This window comes from Hypanus sabinus, chromosome 9, assembly GCF_030144855.1.
Source record: "Hypanus sabinus isolate sHypSab1 chromosome 9, sHypSab1.hap1, whole genome shotgun sequence".
Classification (NCBI taxonomy): Eukaryota; Metazoa; Chordata; class Chondrichthyes; order Myliobatiformes; family Dasyatidae; genus Hypanus; species Hypanus sabinus.
In genome coordinates, this window is record NC_082714.1 from 138094764 (window position 1) to 138114839 (window position 20076).

The 20076-nt window shown below is 38.5% G+C and overlaps 1 protein-coding gene across 4 annotated transcripts in view; it reads left to right on the forward strand.

Moving 5' to 3' along the window:
* Positions 1-694: 694 nt before the first annotated feature.
* Positions 695-20076, forward strand: part of LOC132398932 (XK-related protein 7-like) — a 234795-nt gene continuing 215413 nt past the window's right edge. For 2 of the 4 annotated variants that reach the window (XM_059978768.1, XM_059978769.1), the window contains exon 1: positions 695-1274. In XM_059978768.1, coding sequence (XP_059834751.1) covers positions 697-1274 — 578 coding nt within the window. In that variant the 5' untranslated portion in view covers positions 695-696. The remainder of the gene's footprint in view (positions 1275-20076) is intronic. The other 2 variants (XM_059978772.1, XM_059978770.1) reach the window with 2 other exon arrangements.

Sequence of the window (20076 nt, forward strand, 5' to 3'; positions counted from 1 at the left end):
AACTGAAATCGTGGCGCCACCCTATACACCAGTTCTGGAGACTAACCACTGAATCACTAGCAACTACTTTAACAGATGATCTCGCTATTTCGAAAGGCCTGAACCGGATTCTCCAACAACGGTTGAATATCAGAAGGGTAGAATTGAACTTGTTGGCAGTTTGAACGCTTTCGCTAGGAATATATATATATATGTGTGTGTGTATATATATAAAGCTGAATTTATGCTTCTCGGCATGATTGTCGAATTAATCCTTGTCAAGGAAGGTGTAAAACACGTCGTGTTGGGTGGGTCAGATCCGCAAGAAAGTGCAAAAATGTTTGGATACACGCGGCTGTGAATGTTGCGCCGGCGTAGTGTTGAGGGTGTGCGCCTGTTGAATTCTTGCCCGGCTCTGTGTGAAACAAAAGGGTGGAACGCCTGTGCAGAGTCGGTGATGCAGCCCCGTTAATCGAGCGGGGAAGGAGGAGGAGGAGCAGGAACTGGAGCAGCTGAGAGTCGACTCCATCCTCTTAGGAGCCGAACCCAGCCCGAGCAGTAGCAGGAAGTTTTTTTGTGCCCAACCCCCTCCCCACCACCACACCCTCCCCTCCCCCCTCACCCCTTCCCCTCCCCCCACCCCAGGCACTATTAAAAAGAGCGCGTTTTCCCGGAAGTGAGTGCCAGTCTAGGAGGGGGGCTGTCGCCTGTTCAAACATGGCTGCAAAGTCGGACGGGACGGGAGTGACGGCGTTCGCCTCCTCGCAGAATTTAGGTCAACGCCCAGCCGAGAGCGAGGAGAGGAGCCCGGCGGCGGCCCTTGGAGCCCCGGTGCCGGGCGAGCAGGACTCCAGCTGCTGCCACAGCTCGTGTGTGCACTCGGTGATCCGCCAGCGCCAGGAGTACTCGCTGGCCGACTGCTGCTGGGTGTTGGGTGCGCTGCTTGTCTTCTTCTCGGACGGGGCCACCGACGTCTGGCTGGCCGTGGACTATTACTTCCAAGGGGACTTCTGGTGGTTCGGGCTGACGCTTATTTTTGTGGTGGTGCCTTCTCTGGTGGTGCAGGTGTTGAGTTTCAGGTGGTTCGTCTATGACTATTCGAGCGGTAGCAGCGCCCGTGCCCGGACGGCAGCGGGAGGTGAAGCTGCCGCCACCGAGGAGGCAGCCGATCATTTCAGCACCAAGGAGAGCGAAGCGAAGCGGCGCCGGGATGCGGTCGCTTCGCCTTGTTGCCGGTTGTGTATGTGGTTCTTCCAGTCTCTCGTTCACATCCTGCAGCTCGGACAGGTCTGGAGGTAAAACTGCAACACTCGGTTTAAACCAGCTAGTTTAATACACGACTCCATTGCAACCATATAATTCAATTTTGCTAATTTGAATCCAAATTGACAACTTGCAATTCAGGGTTCGGGGTGTTATTCACTGGGGGGGGGGGGTGTTGTAATCTACATTTAATGAATATATTGTGGATGCCATGTGTTAATCTTTGAGCTAAGAGATCTTAGATTAATCTGATTTCGTCTATTAAAAGGTAGTAAACAAAGGATTTTTGAAGGAATTTTTCCTATGTGAGCTCATGTCTGCAATTATCTTCAAAATATGTTTTTTTTGAGATATTCATATATTTGGGCTGCTCATGTATCAGTATCATGTACTGTTTTTCTCTACCGGTAACCGTGCAGACTGTCTTTGAATTAAGCGTGACAGAGGTAGCGAGAGAGGTAAACTGATAATATTGTGAAGTTGCAGTTCTATTTTTATCACAGCTTGTTAAAAAGGGGTTCATTACTGATTTAAAACATAGTGATTTGAAAATGCCAATTCTAGAATTTCTTCTGATTTACAAGAAAAGGCTATTTCCTCCTCCTAGCCTCTACCAGAATAGGCGTTTTAATAGGCATTCGGTGAAAACTTGAGTTTTTTTAGTTGCATTTTTTAAAAAAAATCATTGACCTCCTAATTACCAAAGAATCCAAAGGATTTACACTGGTGAAGTAAATCAGGAACATGTGTGTTCTAGGGAGAGCCATGATAAAATATATAATAAATTAGATTTTTGCTAACTACTCTGCAAGAATAAATTTGAATAGGAAACTAGTCTTGAGATGTCTTTTCATAATGAGTATTGATAAGTACTTCAATTAATGTAAAAGTTAAATATTTTTGCATGCACACTAATCAAGTTTGTATTGGATGATACCTTACCCTACCTTTATTTTTAGTAATTCATATTTTATACTTTTCAGTTTGGAGCTCAATAGCTGAGTTAACTTAAGTGCCAACACATAATACAAAATAGGAAGTATCTTACCCATCTAGTAGGCTCTTCAGATGATGAATTTGGAAGCTAAGTACCATATTGAAGTTGCATAATTTGCAGATGCTGATGAGTAAATTTCCTGCTGTTTCTTTCTCATTCTATAATGTGTGAACAAGTATGCCTTCCTGTTTACAGAATCTTTCCAAATAAAGGATAGATCAAAATCTTCCTTATAAATTTTCAAAACAATATCTAAAATACAGTTGCAGTATTTCATGTTTTTTTTACTTTGGATAATTGGAAATTGGATTCCATAACTCCAACACAATGTAATTATCTTTTATATTTTAATTTGTTATCCCATAAATTAAAAATGTATTCTATGTTACAAATACCTCAACCATGTTAATGGGTTATTGGGTTAAGATTAATATGGAAATATTGGACTGAATTAGCTGCTTAAACAGATGTTATCCTGAGTAAACTTAAAATAAAAGTTTGTGACCATGGTTGGATACCAGTATATTTAGATTATTAAGCTGCTTTCCTTAGTTAGAGCAGATCAAAATATTATTTTCTGACACTGGACCAGATTGTTTGAAGAATGAATGACACTCCATTTGCATTTAAGTGCCATGAAAATATTATTACTGATCTTATTTTGTACAGAATATTAATTTTTTGCTTTCTAAGGAAATGCATTTATAATTTTATCAAGTGAGTGTAAGTGGATGCTCTGTACATGATAGTAAGTGTTTTAAGAATACACCATACTGAAAAAGCCATTATTATTGTTCAGTTTGACATATACAAAGCAGATGAATGTAATGGAAACTTTAGTGCCTTTGGAGTTTATTCAGTCCTATATACAAACATAGTCCAACTTCATTGTAGATTGTTAGAGTTATATTTAGGGTGGGATCTGCATAATTATTTTATGCATTTTATGCATAATTGCATAAAAGAAGTTTTATGAGGGCATGGATTGAGAATAAGAGGTCAGTTATTTAAAACAGAGTTGAGGAAGAGCTTCTTCTCCCAGAGAGTTGTGGAAGCATGGAATGCACTGCCTCGGAAGACGGTGGGGGCCAATTCTCTGGATGCTTTCAAGAAGGAGCTAGATAGATATCTGATGGATAGGGGAATCAAGGGATATGGGGACAAGGCAGGGACTGGGCATTGATAGTGAATGATCAGCCATGATCTCAGAATGGCAGTGCAGACTCGAGGGGCCGAATGGTCTACTTCTGCACCTATTGTCTATTGTCTAAGTTCGTGCATTTGACACTGACCATCTCAGTGAGAATCTGTAGAGGTTTGAGGAATTGGAAACGGACAACAATGGAAATGTAAGAAGGATATGGTAATGGATAGATGGTTAAGACAGAAAAGAGTATTTTTTAGGATGCCTAGTCTGCCCGCATGTGATCTCAAAGTGTTTAATCACAAAACCTCATGGTCAAAATGGAATTGAATTTTAAGGATATCTTCAAGGCAGAATGATGACTAAATATGAAGGCATTCTGATCTTGTAAGGAAACCATAATTTGAGGCCATAATCTCCATTCAGTTTGCCAACAGTGTTGGGGAATGAATTGCTTTGGGAGAAAATATATCAAATTGCTTATGGTTCTCTGGATCTGGTGTTTTAAGAAATAATAGATGAATATGAATCAGCCTATTATAAAAACCTATTAAGATTCTGACCCAAGGTGTTGGGATTAAACATGTTTCTAAAAAAAAAAGTAATTATGGTTAAAAACTTGCTTCTGAGCAAAAATAGAAACTAAGTGCAAAAGGAATGACTCCAGAAATTATATTAGTGTGTAATTAGTTCATGGTGTCACATTCTTCTGATTACTTTTTTTGCCATGAACTGTTTATGGAATTAAAGAACAAGGGCAATGGCATATGTGGATCTTCCCCTCTTAAATGAGGGAATATCCAGAGCAAAACTTAAAGATCCAAGCACATTTGGTGAATTGTGGCTTTTAATGATACTTTGCTACATTGACATAAATTGTTTAAATAGTAATTTTGAGACATTAAAGCTTTAGAGAATGGTAGTTCAACATTTTGATGGTCACCAATTACATGTGGGTGACTTGTACGGAAACATCTTGGGAATAGTTATGTTACATGTGAGGTATCATTATTCTCCATTATCAGATCTGGGTTGTAATTATTATACTCACTAATGCAGCTGTTGCTGTTTTTAAAGAAATAGAACATTCATTTGCCATGCATTTATTGAAATTGATTTAATAGTGAAAAGATACTATTGTTTATTGTTGACATAAAAGGTTGTTGGCATTAGAAAAGCATTATTGGCTTCTAAATATTTGAATAAAATTTCTAATGGCTGTATTCACATTTAAGTGAAAATTGAAGCAGAATATACTTTATAACATTTTGGGTATCAGTATTGCATCAATGTAAACCTGAAAATTTATGGACATTCTTATTAATGTTTAGGAATCGAGTATATCTTTTATTTTTCTAATGAGCAGCCTATTCTCTGGGAAATTAGTGTAATATGGCATCAAAGATTAGCTATGACATAGAAGGCCATTCATTCCATATTCTCTTTCCGATCTTAGTTGGAACATTGTCATAGCTCGTAATTCTTAGCTCTTTTGTAATAGCTGTTAGCATTAATTTACTCTTTAATTCCTATTCAATTCACTTTTGAAAGCCCCAATTCACTCTGTATTCACCAAATGAAAACTTAAGATGATATTCACCAATGATATTAGTTTTGGGGAAAGAAAAGAAATGCTTTTCTGACAGTTTTTCTATCTGCCTCTTAAATGTTCTTTTCACCAATTACTTTAAAATTGTCTTCTCTAGTGCTTAACTATCTGTTAATAGAACAGCTCTTTACTTGCCCCATGTTATTTAAATATCAGGTTTTAGCATACGTTGATTAAATCTTCCTTTTGATATTCTTTTGCTCCAAAGAGCACCACCATTGGTTTAACCTTGTAGCTGAAATGCACCCTCCATGGAATTATTGTGATAAATAGTCATAGTCAGAAAAGCATGGCCCATCAAGTATTCGCTGGCCATCAAGCATTGATTTAAATTAGTCTGATTTTGTTCCGCTGACATCCTCATCAACTCACTCCCCCACTCCACAGATTCTACAACTTACCAATGTAGAGGCGCTATTAACCTACCTGCATGTCCTTGGGTATACCGGAGGAAACTGGAGCCTTTGAAGAAATCAATGTAGTCATGGGGAGAATACAAACTGCTTTGGAACAGCTGGAGGTCAGGATTGAACCCAGATCACTGCAGCTGAGAAGCAGTAGCTCTACTAGCTGTGCTATCATAGCCACCCCTATTTCTATATACTCCCCAGTGCATTATACATTTTGTTAGGTGTGGTAAATGAACTGGAATTCAGTAGTGGCTGAAGTAGGATTTTATAAAGGTTTGATTATAATCTCCATACTTGTTAATTCTACTTTCTGGCTTTGCATGTGAAGCGCAGAGTTGTGTTTTCTTTGCTAAAGCCCTTTAAATGACATTTGGCTTTACAGAAAAACTTATAAACTGTTTCGTTTTGGACTTACGAATGGCCAGATTTTCAGACTGCTAGATATTATGTCTTTTAAAACCCAAGCACATCTTTATTTCACTTTTTTTTTAATGCTTTACATTACACTTGCTGGCTGGTGGCGGAGTGGCATCAGTGTTGGACTTTGGTGTGAGAGGTCCTGAGTTTGAATCTGGCTGGCTCCCTTGCACATTGTATCCCTGGGTTGAGTGTTGAGCTAGCAACTTGACCTCATTTTTTAAAAAAAAACAACAACCTGGAGAGGGATGGGCTCTGCCAGGTTTCAGACGCCCAGGACATCAGTGCATGAAGGCACCCCAACAACTCCACCAGGAGTGTGCATGCACACATATTGTACATTTACTAGTGAGTTTGCAAAGGGCAGGAAATACTCAATATAAGGTGCTCCGGCTGCAAATCTATGCACACTGATATTTTGATTTGAAATCAAACTCATTTTGATTTGGTGATACACCACAGTCTGGATACCCACCTTAACATTCTGGACTACTGAGTGAGCATGTGCTAATCCATCAGGTTTTCAAAACAATCAGATGCTGAAGCTTCACTGCTTGCACCCAGATACTCCTATTTCACACCCTCAGAACTTTAACATTTAATCTGATTTTTTTTTGTCTTGTCTGTTAGTGTTTCAATTTTCTTTTTACTGTGTTAAATTCCATTTTCTACTTTTCACTTTAACTTCTTTTCTCATAGTTTACTCCAATCCTGTATAGCATGGTAATGGGTCCTTCAGTACATTGGGTCAAAGCAAACAACCCTTGCACTCAAATCCCGGTTTCTTGCCATAGTGTAGCTCTTGTTTTAAATAAGCCTCCAGCTTTAGTGCTGTTTGACACTTCACCTGGTTCATCCGTATCCAAATCCGTATACTGTCAGTCGAGCTAGTCACTAATATTGACTCTGGTGCCAAAGATCCACTGGTGGACAGTAATCATTTCTTTAGTAGGAGTTGCCCCTTAAAACTAGCATCTAATTCCATGTCTGTCAGCATCAGCAAATGCTATAGGGGAACAGTCAAGGTAGCAGAGTTAGTGGACAGACAAAGACAGTTTACCTTCAATAAATATCACTTCAGGCCATTTTTATTAAAAAGAAAATGAATACTGCTAATTAAAGTTGAAGGGTGAAGTTACTCCGAGCTGTTTCATTGATGTTTTTTTTTCACAGTGAAAAATTGAATTCATGTAGTATGCTTTCCACATTTTACAATTAGTAGTTTAATGAAGATCCAAAAACTAGGAGGTAGCATGTGCCTGTATTTTCTCTTAAATCTGTGCTTTGTGAAATCTTGTTCTAAAGATTGAACACAGTCTTTAAACTGCGTGACATTTCTTAATTCTTTAATTTTAAAACAATTACAGCTTTAGACTAATAATTGCAGATCAGGAGTGCAATATAAAATGTGCTTGTAGCTGAACTGTAATGAACAGTTCTTTTAATTAACAATTCAAAATATGTAATTAATATCTTGGATTCATCCCCAGAATTATTGTATAATAACAGTTATCCACATTCTCCAATTTTGTCTGGACATTACATTTCTAACTCGATTAAACTAATTGACTTTCTATTCTCAATGAAAGCTGGACTTACAAGACAGTTCAATAATAATGTAATGATTAAGATGCAGATCTTTGTTTGCAGTTGCTGCTATGTTGTTCAAATGTAAACTTGCTACAAAGTGATAATTGTCTAATTCAGCTGTTTAATTAAAACGTACAAGAGAAGTTCAGCTACCTCTGTATTTCTAGCCATACCTTTGTAATCAATGGTGAATGTACAACTCCAGCCTTTCAATGCACTTATAATTGCTGTCAGACTTTTAAGGGACTTTGATATACTTCCAAATGTGTGGTACAAATGCAGAAATATTTCCGGGGCTATAAATATAGTATGGGTAATGGTTAAGATAATATACTGATCAGAATGAAGAATCCCCACTAAGGCATGCAGAGGCTAAAACAGGATTTGCAAGTTAGAATGGTTTATTCAATAATAAATGTACGGGAAATCAGATAGTGAGGAAAATATTGAATTAACAGAAGAAGACATTCTAAAAAGCATTTAGAACTAGAAATCTGGCAATATATTGCTGTTTATTCAGTACAGAGCTATTGAAAAGTACACTTCTGGAGTGAATGTTAATATCATTTTCCAGGTTTTTTTTTTGTACTTATGGAAATTCAACTGGACATTTTTCAGTGGGAGTCATCCTTGAGCATTTGACATTATTTCCACACTGAATAATGTCATATGCAACTTGTTGGGAAAAATATTTGCTTTTGGGAGGGTGCAAGTTTTGGTGCATTCCTGGAACAGTCAGGTTTTAATTGTCTAGCATTATACTAGAGCTCAGGGCAAACCAGCTCTAATCAAAATCAGGTTTAATATCACTGACGTGTCGTGAAATTTGTTAACTTTGCAGCAGCAGTACAATGCAATACTTAATAGAGAAAAAAACTGAATTACTGTAAATATATTAAAATATATATTGAGCAAAAGGTAGATAAAATAAAAAAATAATAAAGAATAAAAAAGAATGAGGTACTGTGCATGGGTTCAATATCCATTCAGAAATTGATAGTAGTTGGGAAGTAGCTGTTCTGGTATTATTGAGTGTGTGCCTTCAGGCTTCCTTATCTCCAGCCTGATGGAAACAATGAGAAGCGGGCATTTCCTGGGCGATTATAAGTCCTTAGTGATGGATGCCACCTTTTTGAGGCACTGTTCCTTGTCACTGTCTTCCTTTAACTAAAACCCCAGGCAATACACCGTTGGATCCCTGCCCTTTGTCTCAGATGACATGTTTCCTCTGCCCATCCCAAAGTGTGTATGTTACTTTGTGTCTTGTGACTCACTGAAGTATGCACATTCTAAACAATTGGTGCACTTCCCAATGACCGGATAGTAATCCATTTATTGGCTTGGGGACATTTAGCAGGGGCTTGTCTAGCATTCATCTACTCCACTGATTACATTCATGGATAATAAAAAGTTAGGAATGTGTCAGATCTTCCAGGGGATGAGAGGTAAAATAGATCAGCGCTTAATTGAGGTTGTCTAAAATAATTTTGATGATGTTTGAAGCTCCAGCTTCCTATTTGGTGATAACTAATTAGCAGAACTGCATGTTGACGTGCTATGAAATGGCAGCTTAAACAATTTGCACTTACTCTTCTGGACCAAGAATTTCCTTGGGCTGTTGTTTTATTAGATATTCAAATGTTCAATCACCCTCTAAACTTTGGTCCAGGTGCTAAGTTAGAAATTGACTTTCATTGTTGAGGTCTCCTGGAATCACTGGAGTTGAAATGCTAAGCAGCAATGTCATTACAGCTACATTATTAGGATCACTTCATGTTTAAAGAAGCTTGCTATCATTTTATTTCTGCATTGGCTGTGTCCATTGTGTGTTTAAAATTTGTAATGCAAAAGAGCTGCGCAAATTCTTACTGTACTGTATGGTCTTATTTTAGTAGGTTCATGTATCTTTACATAAAAAGACTAAGACAACCGTGCTGCTCCAAAGAGCACTATATGAGGTCATTCTTACCCTCAGCTTTAGGCTCTATAATGAGTCAACCTATAGCCAGGGAATTGATGATCCCTTCCTAATAGATTATTTGAGGTAACTTACTTTTTATTCTTCATGCTTCTCTTCTAATATTTGTATATCTGTGCACTTGTGCTGCTTTGACACTGTAATTTCCTTTGGGATAAATAAAGTATCTCTCCATCCAATTTAAAATGGTGGAAAATTTTGTGTGAAACTGAACAGTTCAACTTCAGCATTGCTAATGCAAGTAATTTCTTTGGGATTGATCATAACAATTGGCATAGCAAAAATAATAAACACAAGAGATTCTGCAGATGCTGGAAATCCAGAGCAACACATGCAAAGTTCTGGAGGAACTCAGCAGGTCAGGCAGCAGCTTTGGAAATGAGTAAGCAGTCAATGTTTCTGTCCAAGACCCTTCTTCAGGACTGGAGAGAAAGAGGGTAGATGCCAAAATAAAAAGATGGGTGAAGGGGAGTAACTAGAAGGTAATAGGTGAAGCCAATTGGGTGGAAAAAGTAAAGGGCTGGAGAAGAAGGAATCTGAGGAATGGACCATGGGAGAAAAGGAAGAAGGACAGTCACCAGGAGGAGATGATAGGTAGATGAGAAGTTGAGGTAAGAGGCCAGAATGGGGAACAAGGTGGTGACGGAGATAAGTTCCCAGGAAGGATACATGCCTGTGGTGGTGAGTACATGGCCAAACAGTTGAAGGGCAATGTAGGTCACAGAGGGAGAGTAATGAGAGAGGGTCTCACTGAACTCCTGTCGAAGAGAAGATTTAAACTTCTTCAGGAAAGGCATCCCTTGAAGAGACACAATGGAGTAGTAAATCATAAATGTAGGAGATTCTACAGATGTTGGAAATTCAGAACAACACACACAATATGCTGGAGGAATTCAGCAGGTCAGACAGCTTCTATGGAAATGAGTAAATCAATGTTTTCAGCTGAGACACTTCATCAGAACAGGAAAGGAGGGGGAAGGCATCAAAATTAAGGTGGGGAAGAAGAGAGTGATGGGTGAAGCTAGGTGGCTGAGATTTCATAAAGCGCTGTTGAGGCCTCACTTGGAGTATTGTGAGCGATTTTGGACCCCTTAGAAATTATGGCTGAAACAAATTAATTTTCAAATTAAGTCACTTTTTATTGTCATTTCAACCATAATTGCTGTTACAGTACACAGTAAAAATGAGACAACGTTTTTCAGGACCATGGTGCTACATGAACAATACAAAAACTACATTGAACTGCTTAAACCAACACAAAAACTACACTAGACTACAGACCTACCCAGGTCTGCATAAAGTACACAGAACAGTGCAGGCATTACAGTAAATGATAAACAAGACAACAGACACAGCAGAGGGCAGTAGGTTGGTAGTCCGATGACTTGGGGGAAAATCTGTTACATAAATAAACAGCTAAATGGCGGTGGCCGGGATTCCGTCTATTTCTGTACTCCCGTCGAGTATTTCGTTGCCACAGATGTAGTCCAGTTTAATGTCCATTGGAAAGCAGAATGGACGGGAGAGCCGGCTGGCTAGGGCTTGCTTTTCTCTTGGCACAGACTCTTGCCCGCTTGCCTCACTTCCGCTTCCTCGCACACCGTTTACGACGTCCCCACCTCTGGCCACTGGCATCAGGTGACTCCGAGGACTGAGATTAACGAAAATGATTCCAGGATTGAATGGCTTGTCATATGGTGAACATCTGATGAATTTGAGCCTGTATTCAGAAGAATAAGTGGTGACCTGATTGAAACCCATTGAATGGTGAAAGGCCTGATTGATGTGGAGAGGATGATTCCTGTGGTGGGAGAGTCTATGAGCAGAGGACACAGCCTCTGGACAGAGCAGTGTCCTTTTAGAATGGAGATGGGGAGGAATTTCTTTAGCCAGAAAATGGTGAATTTGTGGAATTCTTTGCCACAGGTATCTGGAAGCCAAGTCTTTATTTATAAAGATGACAGAGATTGATAGAAGGAATGTGAGGAGAAGGGAGGAGATGGAGGCTGAGAGGAAAATTTTTATCTGCCATGACGAAATGGCAGTGTGACTCAATGGGCCAAATTGCTTAATTCTGCTCCTATATCTTGAGGTCTTGTGGGAGGAAGGGATCTCCATTAATATAATAAAGAAAAATAGAAGAACAGAGTATTACTTGCACTCAACAGTCGGCACATTTCTACCAAATCAAAAAATTATGTCTCCAGAGTGGTGACGACCTTTCTTCTCAAGAGGTGGTGGCCTAGAAATTGCCCTGTGCTGTTTTTTGACATTTAACATGGTACTAAAAATCACTCTTCTGCTGTTAGTGAAAGTCACAAAGAGAAGTGGTTGCAATGTGAGGTTCACAAAACAGTATTCTTTCAGTAACAACACACTAAAACTGATGGTGTAATTTTTAGGATCGAGTTCCATTGATGTATTTCAAGTACTCATAGTTGTAACAGTGTCACACAGCAGGAGTGTTTCTTTGCAGCTGGTTCTGAAGCAGGCATACCACAAAACAAGTTCCTATCTTTCAACTATGACTGAATGAGAAAATATCCAATGTGCAATGGTGAGAGATGGGCAGAAAAGCACTCCTGCAGGCAGGAGAAGCCGAGGCAATTGGCAGGATGATACTCAAGAGTTCTCTTTGTGCAGAGGGGCCACAGGCACTTCCATCTGGTGCACCTAGCATAATGGTCACTGTAAGGAAGTGAGCACAGATTTTGACTGCTGGCATGAGAAAATCCAGGCAACACACAAAATGCTGGAGGAACACAGCAGGCCTGGCAGCATCTTTGGAAAAGAATAAACAGTCAGCTGGAGTCCTGTTGAAGGATCTTGGCCTGAAACGTTGACTGTTTACATTTTTCCATAGATATTGCCTGCTGAGTTCCTCCAGCATTTTGTGTGTGTTCTTTGATTGCTGACATTATCACGGGAGCAGCATTTTAGTGAGAAGAATAAGAAGCAATTAAAACTTAAGAATTTTAAAAGGATCAGCAGGAACTACATTGAATACTGAATTTTGAAGATGATGGCAAGTTGAGAGGACACTTTAAAAAAAATGCATTCAGGATCTTTGAGTTTATTAATGGAAGGTTAGAGAATGAGCTGACAAGAGCCAAGTGTTTAGGAATACAAAGCTCAGGAACCAGTAGTATTGACTGTTTAATTATGGATCCCAGATTTTAGAGGGAATAATAACACCTTTATTTTGCTAGATTGAACCAAGGAAGTAGGTAACGTTTGAGGAGATTGAATCAACTAGATCTGTTCTGATAACAATGGTTAAGGGGAGATTTGATGGAGGTGTTCAAAATTGAGAATGAGTTTCTATAAATAATGAAAAACTAGAGATGGAAGGTTTGGTAATCCAAGGAGCCTACAGTACAGTCAAATGTTTTGTTTTCCTATGGGCTGAAGGAAAAGTAATGAAGTGTCCTGTCCTTTTATATAGAGCTTGAATGACCTTTCCGATGCAGCAAACTGAGCTGTTGCACTGATTAGCTACAGCAGCTTGGAATGGCCCCGAGGCTAGGAAGCTGAGGAACCATAGCCCTGACTTCTATGGGCAAAGCAGTCAAGAGATGCATTTGATTGCATTTAAGGTCATAAGTGGTCAGAGATCTGTGGGGATAAATAATCCAGTTTCTGCTGGCTCTTTAACTAGCATGGATTCAGAGGAACTCTTAGTTGCACTACAAATGGTCATTTTCAGATACTGAGATTAAAAAAATTTGTGGTCAAGTTCTGTATTTCAGCATTGGGGAAGTTTGAAGCTGGAGATGGGGAGGAGTATAAATTTGTTTGAAGAACGAGGAAACAAATATCCCAATAACCACAGTAGCACCCAAAAAATGTTTATAAAATTATTGTGACTCCTTGATAGCCAGATTGTTTTCTTTCCCCAGCAGCAACCCAGCTATTTGTCAAAACTAGTTTCTAAGTTGGCTTCTTAATTTGATTTTTAAGAGAAATAGCACTGTAATAGACCCTTGGTGCCTAGCACCCATGGGTGCTGCCTTAATAGACCCATGTGACTAATTAACTTCTTAATTCCATAAGACATAAGAGCTGAATTAGGCCATTTGGCCCATTGATTCAGCTTTGCCATTTAAATATGTCTGATCCTTGTTTCCCCTGCTCAGCTGCACACCCTGGCCTCCTCCCTGTAACCTTTGATGCCATGTCCAAGTAAGAACCTATCAAGCTCTGCCTTAAATACACCCAATGACCTGGTCTCCACAGCTGCCTGTGGTAAGGAATTCACCACCTCTGATTAAGAAAAATTCTCCACATTTGTTTTAAGTGGACGCCCCTCTATACTGGCCTTCCCCACCATAAGAAACATCCTTTCCACATCTACTCTGTCTACGCCTTTCAACATTTGAAAGATTTCAATAAGATCCCTCCTCATCCTTCTGAATTCCAGTGAGTACGGACCAGGGTTATCAAACATACCTCGTATGATAATACTTTCATTCCTGGAATCATCCTTGTGAACCTCCTTTGAACCCTCTTCAATGTCAGCACTCTTTTTTTTTAGATGAGGCACCCAAAATTATTCACAATGCTCAAGGTGAGGCCTCACCAGTGACTTTTAAAGCCTCAGAATCACATCCATGATCTTAATATTCTGGACCTCTTCAAATGAATGCTAACATGGCATTTGCCTTCCTCACCACCGACTCAGCCTGCAAGTTAACCTTGAAGGTGTTCCGCTCAAGGACTCCCACGTCCCTTTGCATCTCAAATTTTTTTTTTTGGGGATTTTCTCCCCATTTGTGTCTGTACATTTATTTCTACTACCAAAATACATGACTATGCATTTTCCAAAATTGTATTTTATTTACTAATCTCTTGCTCATTCTTCTAATCAGTCAAAGTCCTTCTGCAACCTACCTGCAACCTCAACACTACTTGTCCCTCCACCAATCTTCATATTATCTTCAAACTTAGCAACACAGCCATCTATTTCATCATCTAAATCATTTAGATACAGCATAAAAAGAAGTGGTCTCAACACTGACCCCTGTGGATCACCACTGGTCACTGGCAGCCAACCAGAAAAAGATCCTTTTATTCCCACTCATTGCCTCTTCCAATCAGCCAATGCTCTAACCATGCCAGTAACTTTCCTGTGATACCGTGGGCTCTTAACCTGGTAAGCAGCCTCATGTGTAGCACCGTGTCAAAGGAATTTGTGAAAGTCCAAATATACAGCATCCACTGCATCCTCTTTATCTATTCTACTTGTAATCTCCGCAAAGAATTCCAACAGGTATGTCAGGCAAGATTTTCCCTTAAGGAAACCTTGCTGACTTGGTTCTATCCTTGGTCCTATCTTGTCCTGTGTCACCAAGTATTCCATAACCTCATCCTTAATAATTGACTCCAATATCTTCCCAGCCATTGAAGTCATGCTAACTGGTCTATAATTTCCTTTCTGCTGCCTTCCTCCTTTCTTAAAGAGTGGAGTGATACTTGCAATTTTCCAGTCCTATGGCACCATGCCAAAGTCTAATGATTTTTGAAAGATCATTACTAATGCCTACACAATCCTAACCACTACATCTTTCAGAACCCTCGGGTGCAGTTCATCTGGTCTATGTGATTTGTGTACCCTTAAAAAATAGTTCAGCTTTTTGAGCACCTTCTTCTTTGTAATAGTAACTGCACTCATTTCTCTTCCCTTATACCCTTCAACATCTGACACACTGCTAGTGTCTTCCACAGTGAAGACTGATGCAAAATACTCATTTAGTTCATCTGTCATCTCCTTATCCCCCATTATTTTTTTCCCTCTCAGGACTTATTTTCTTCCAGTCCTATATCCCCTCTCATATCCCTTTTATTTTGTACATACTTGAAAATACTTTTACTATCCACTTTGATATTGTTTGCTTGCTTGCTTTCATATTTCATCTTTTCCCTCCTAATGATTCCATGCTCTTTTGTAATGTTGGAGGAAACCCATACGGTCATGGAGAGAATGTGCAAGCTCCTAATAGACAGCAGCGGAATTGAATCCAGGTTGCTGGTATTGTAATAGCTTTATAATGACCATTTCTCTACCATGCTGCCCCAGATTGTATTTCAGCTGCTCAGTAACACTATTGTTCTGAACGTTGTTATTCAGCAGTCTATGGTGACTTCTTAGAACAGATGTGTTTTTATTTTTTTTTAAATATGTAAGTATGTTGATTCCAACTGGAATAGAATAGATGCAGTAATGCTGAGGGTTAGCATAAATCTTCCATTTACACTGAAGAACTATAATTTAAAACCTGACTAAGTTTTACAGACGTACAGTATGTTTTGGGAAAATAACTATGTGGTACGTCTGTTCAGTAATTGACCTGGAGATAAACTGTTATTTACATCAAGAAGATCAGGTGGCTTTGAAGAAAGAGTTGAGGAATTGCACAGTGGTGCAGCTAGTAGAGCTTCTGCCTTATTATGCCAGGGACCAACGTACAATCCTGACACTGGTGCTGTTTGTATGGCTTTACACACTCCCCCTTTAACTGTTGGGTTTCCTCCCACATCCCAAAGATTTACAGGTGGTTAGATGAATTGGCCACTGTAATTTGGCTCTTGAATATCTCTGTCTAATACATTTCTACATCCAGTAACACTTGAGGCTCTGCTTTATTGATACAAATTGTGCTATGAGATATGCTGGCTGAGAGCATGTACATAATGAGCTGTAAGAAGAGAGATGAGTACAGCAACGTTAAATATAACATTAGTTTTTAAACAGTAGTTACCTAAGTAATTTATTTTTAATAAAACTACTGATCTTGTTTCTCCTGCAGCTTGGAGTCAATCAGAAAAGGAAAAGCACTTTCAGTGGGGTCATCATCCCAGAGATGTTTGGCTTTTTCTTTTTGTTTTGTATCTTCCTTGCCATGTGATCAAGACCATATGATCCCGACTCTTCTAAAGACTTGTTCTTTGGATCCATAGGCATTAACTTCCTGAGTGAACTGGAATAATTGCCTGTTTCATTCATAATTTCTGAGGTAAATGAGGAGGCAGCAAGTCTAATATAACTGTACTTAGAAGGCCATTTACTTAATGTGAAACATGAGTCCAATCATGTGGTGAAATTTTAGGCGAACTGGCTGGGAAACACTTAGTGAGCTTGTCTATCAGACTACATTTCCTAGAAATGAATTCTAGACATTCCCTCTTGTCATATCATGTGAACAATTCTGCCGGCTAAAATTTCACTTGTCTCAAACAAACATATTTGTATTGTGAGCAAGTGTGATGTTCTTAAAATGGGTTTCTAATAAGATGGAGTAGTTCACATTAATTTGGATTTTTATGAAATATATTAAAATGATTGGTAAAACCATTGTTCATTCCATTGTAACTGCAAATACAATATAAAAATGTTCTGTACTTTCGTTCAAATTCAGTTTTGTACTATAATTACTGCGTTTATTTAGAATGCAGTGTAAAATGACTTTACCACCAGTAAGGTTGACACTTTTGACTGTTGCTTGTTTTTTTTTTAAGTTGAAGACACTGAGTGCAAAATGATGCAGGAAAATATAGAAAAAATGGATGGAATTGTTATAGGATGCTGTCGCTTTATGCTGCTCATTAACATTAACATGATTTATGTGTTTTGCAATTGAAGCAGATTTTTAAAGCTCTGTTATAATTGACCTTGAATTTATTTTCCACTTGTTTTTATTGTGATGATACATCAGAAGTTCAAAGCTAATATTTATTAATGTTCTGTTTAAGAATAAGGCATTAAGTGTTACACAAGTATCAAAGTCATTAAGAATCAAATGTTCTAAATTTATGGCTATTTACTCAAAAGCAATATATTGCATTTTGTGCAGAGTAATAATTTTCTTTCATATTTAACAAACTATATTGTTCTATTTCTGTGCAAATAGAGTGCACCATACTTAATGATATGGAAAGACCTGCTTTCCTCCAAATTGAAAGGAAGTTTTGCTGTTCTTCATTGAGCGTAGCATTAAGGTAGACTCATCTTAGGCATTTATTTCTAGTATTGAGTTCAATTTAGCAACTTTGAAAAGCATGTTTTCATTTACTTTGTTTTTACTCTGTTTAATAAAGAACCTCATGGTAAATAGACTACTGATTAAATCATATTCCTAAGGATTATAGTTGAAATAGCCATGGTGTTTACTTTCAATGAAGCATATTATGCATCACTTCCTCTCCATAAGTCACTTTGCTTGCTGTGTTAATAACTTTTATCTGAAAGATTTGATAGCTAAGAGCAGATTCTTGAGAACAGATGGGTACAACATAAGCATCTTTTGATGATTCTGACATTCATTAAAAGGAGGTATTTGAATACACTGTAAAAATCAATTAAGAGAAGCAACTTATAAATGATCAAAGTGATAGGTCACTGATTGCTGTAATATTTAAGCTGATGCACTTGTCATTTAGGACCTGTTGGAGAAAACCTTAAAACTTATTAAAAGGCTTAGAAAAACACACACAAATTGCTCAAGGGTTCAGCAGGTATCTATGGAAATAAATAAACAGTTGATATTTTGGGCTGAGACCCTTCTTCAGGACTGGAAAGGAAGGGGTGGACTAAAAGGGTGAATAAAAGGGTGGACTAGCTAGAGAGGGTGATAGATGAAGGCTTAGAAACATTTATTTTTCTTAACTGCAGATGCTGGAAATCTGAAATAAAATCAAGAAATAACAGAAATACTCAGCAAGTCAGTCAGCAGCAAACCACAGTTAATATTTTATGTTGTTATAGCTGATGGTAATACTTGCCATTTTTCTTTGCATTGTCTTTGTGAAAGTCATATTTATTCTGTCTCCCAGTGGACAGAATAAGAGGGAGCAATATTTCTCTCCCATGGAGTTGAGAATGATCCAGATGTAGCTAAAGGGAGACCTTTACTGCATAGAGATTTGTCTCCTTGTTTCCCTTTATGTGGGAGATACAACTAAGAATTTTGTACTTGTTCTCAAATATTTGGGACTTATTGCAAGGCTACCATCCTTCTCCAAAGGCCTTGTTTCTCTTGTATTGGGTTTCTAGCTGCTCATGAATCTTATGGAATTATAGACATTGTATAAATTGCTGCAAAACAAAGGTCTTCAATTCATCTTCTACCTTCAGCAGAACACTGCCTTCCAGTACTGGAATTCAAGATTGTCTCAGTTAAGGAGTACAACTGATAGTGGGTTTTAGCAGCTCTTTTGTCCCTGGCTTTCAGTGGTGAAGGCACTTGGGTATTTAAGCTAAAGATGGACTTGACAGGTGTGGATTCTCCAGTACTGTCATAATTATATCTTTATACTTGATCCTTTGGTTATTCTCAACAAATCTGTTTCTAGTATTTCCTTTGCAGGGGCTAGTTCCGTTACCTTCAGGGCACTCAGATGTGGTGTTTAAAATTAAAAACAATGCTGGAAATGCTCATCATGTCAGGCAGCATTTGACTTTCTGGGAGACCTTGTCAAGGTCAGAATAGAAATCCTCCTCTGCCTCATCCATAGTTTCCAGGCTGGAGGTATTTACAAGGCCAACTGTAGCATGCTAGCTTCATGTCAGAGTAAACCGTGAGGTTATGAAATATTTATTCACCCTGAAAGGGGATTCACTGAGATGCCAAACCAGCCTATTCTTGTTGGTGAAACCAGTTCCATGAAGCCAACCACCTTTCGGAAAGGCAATCAGGAAAAGGATGTACCTATCATCTTGGTTATAAATTTGGCCATTCTTCATCAGCTATTTCATTCAGTCAGAAACATCAACATTAAACGCCTGAATTGCCAGGTTGAGTCTTGCTGAGTTCTCAGGATTCTTTTACAACCACCATTGCTCATTAGGAACCTGACCTTCCAGCTACCAAAAATCTTATTGAAAAGAAATACTTGGTTTCTATTAAAATGAAATGGATGTTATGAATCAGTTCCACATGGACCTTTTCATCCATTAGGTGAAGTCCTGAGTCCATGACAACCCTGTTTCCCATATATTTAACATTGGCACAAATCCCACTTGGATGTCTCATCAATCTTTCCTCCTTTCAAATGATCTTGCTCAAATTCCTTTTTAATATTTGTGTTATGCAATAACTGAATTAAATTCCATGGAAGGAAAGGGATCACGGAAATGGATGCAAATTTTATTAAGAAACTGTTTCAGATTGGGGTGGTGGACTGTGGCTGGTAGGGGAAGGGAAGCATTTGGTAATGTTCCCTGAGGTCACTATTATTAATGTCTGTGCTTTATAATCAATTGGTCTTTGTTGCAAGAGAGTTTGTTTACAAGAGTGGCAATATCATGCTCTGATTAGTTAAGAGACTTGGTGAGTCCACATTTGGAACATTTGGTAAGAAAAATAAACCCATAAGCGTGTCAGAATGTATTTGTACCAGACAGTACAGTGGTTTGCTGGATTGATTCCTTAGATCGTGTTTGTCAGATGAGGAGAGGTTAAACAGACTCGGCATATATTCTTTTGAGTTTAGTAGAATGAAAATTGATCTTGTTGAAAAGAACAACATTCTTAAGGGACTTGACCTTAAGATGCTGAATTGATATTTTCCTTTTTTTGTGTGTCTAGAGTCAAGAATAATAGACTTAAAATAGAAAGTTAGCCATTTATAGCAAGTTAACCACAGACTTGAGGAAAATTTCTTAATGCTCAGGTGATAAGGTCATAGCCATGG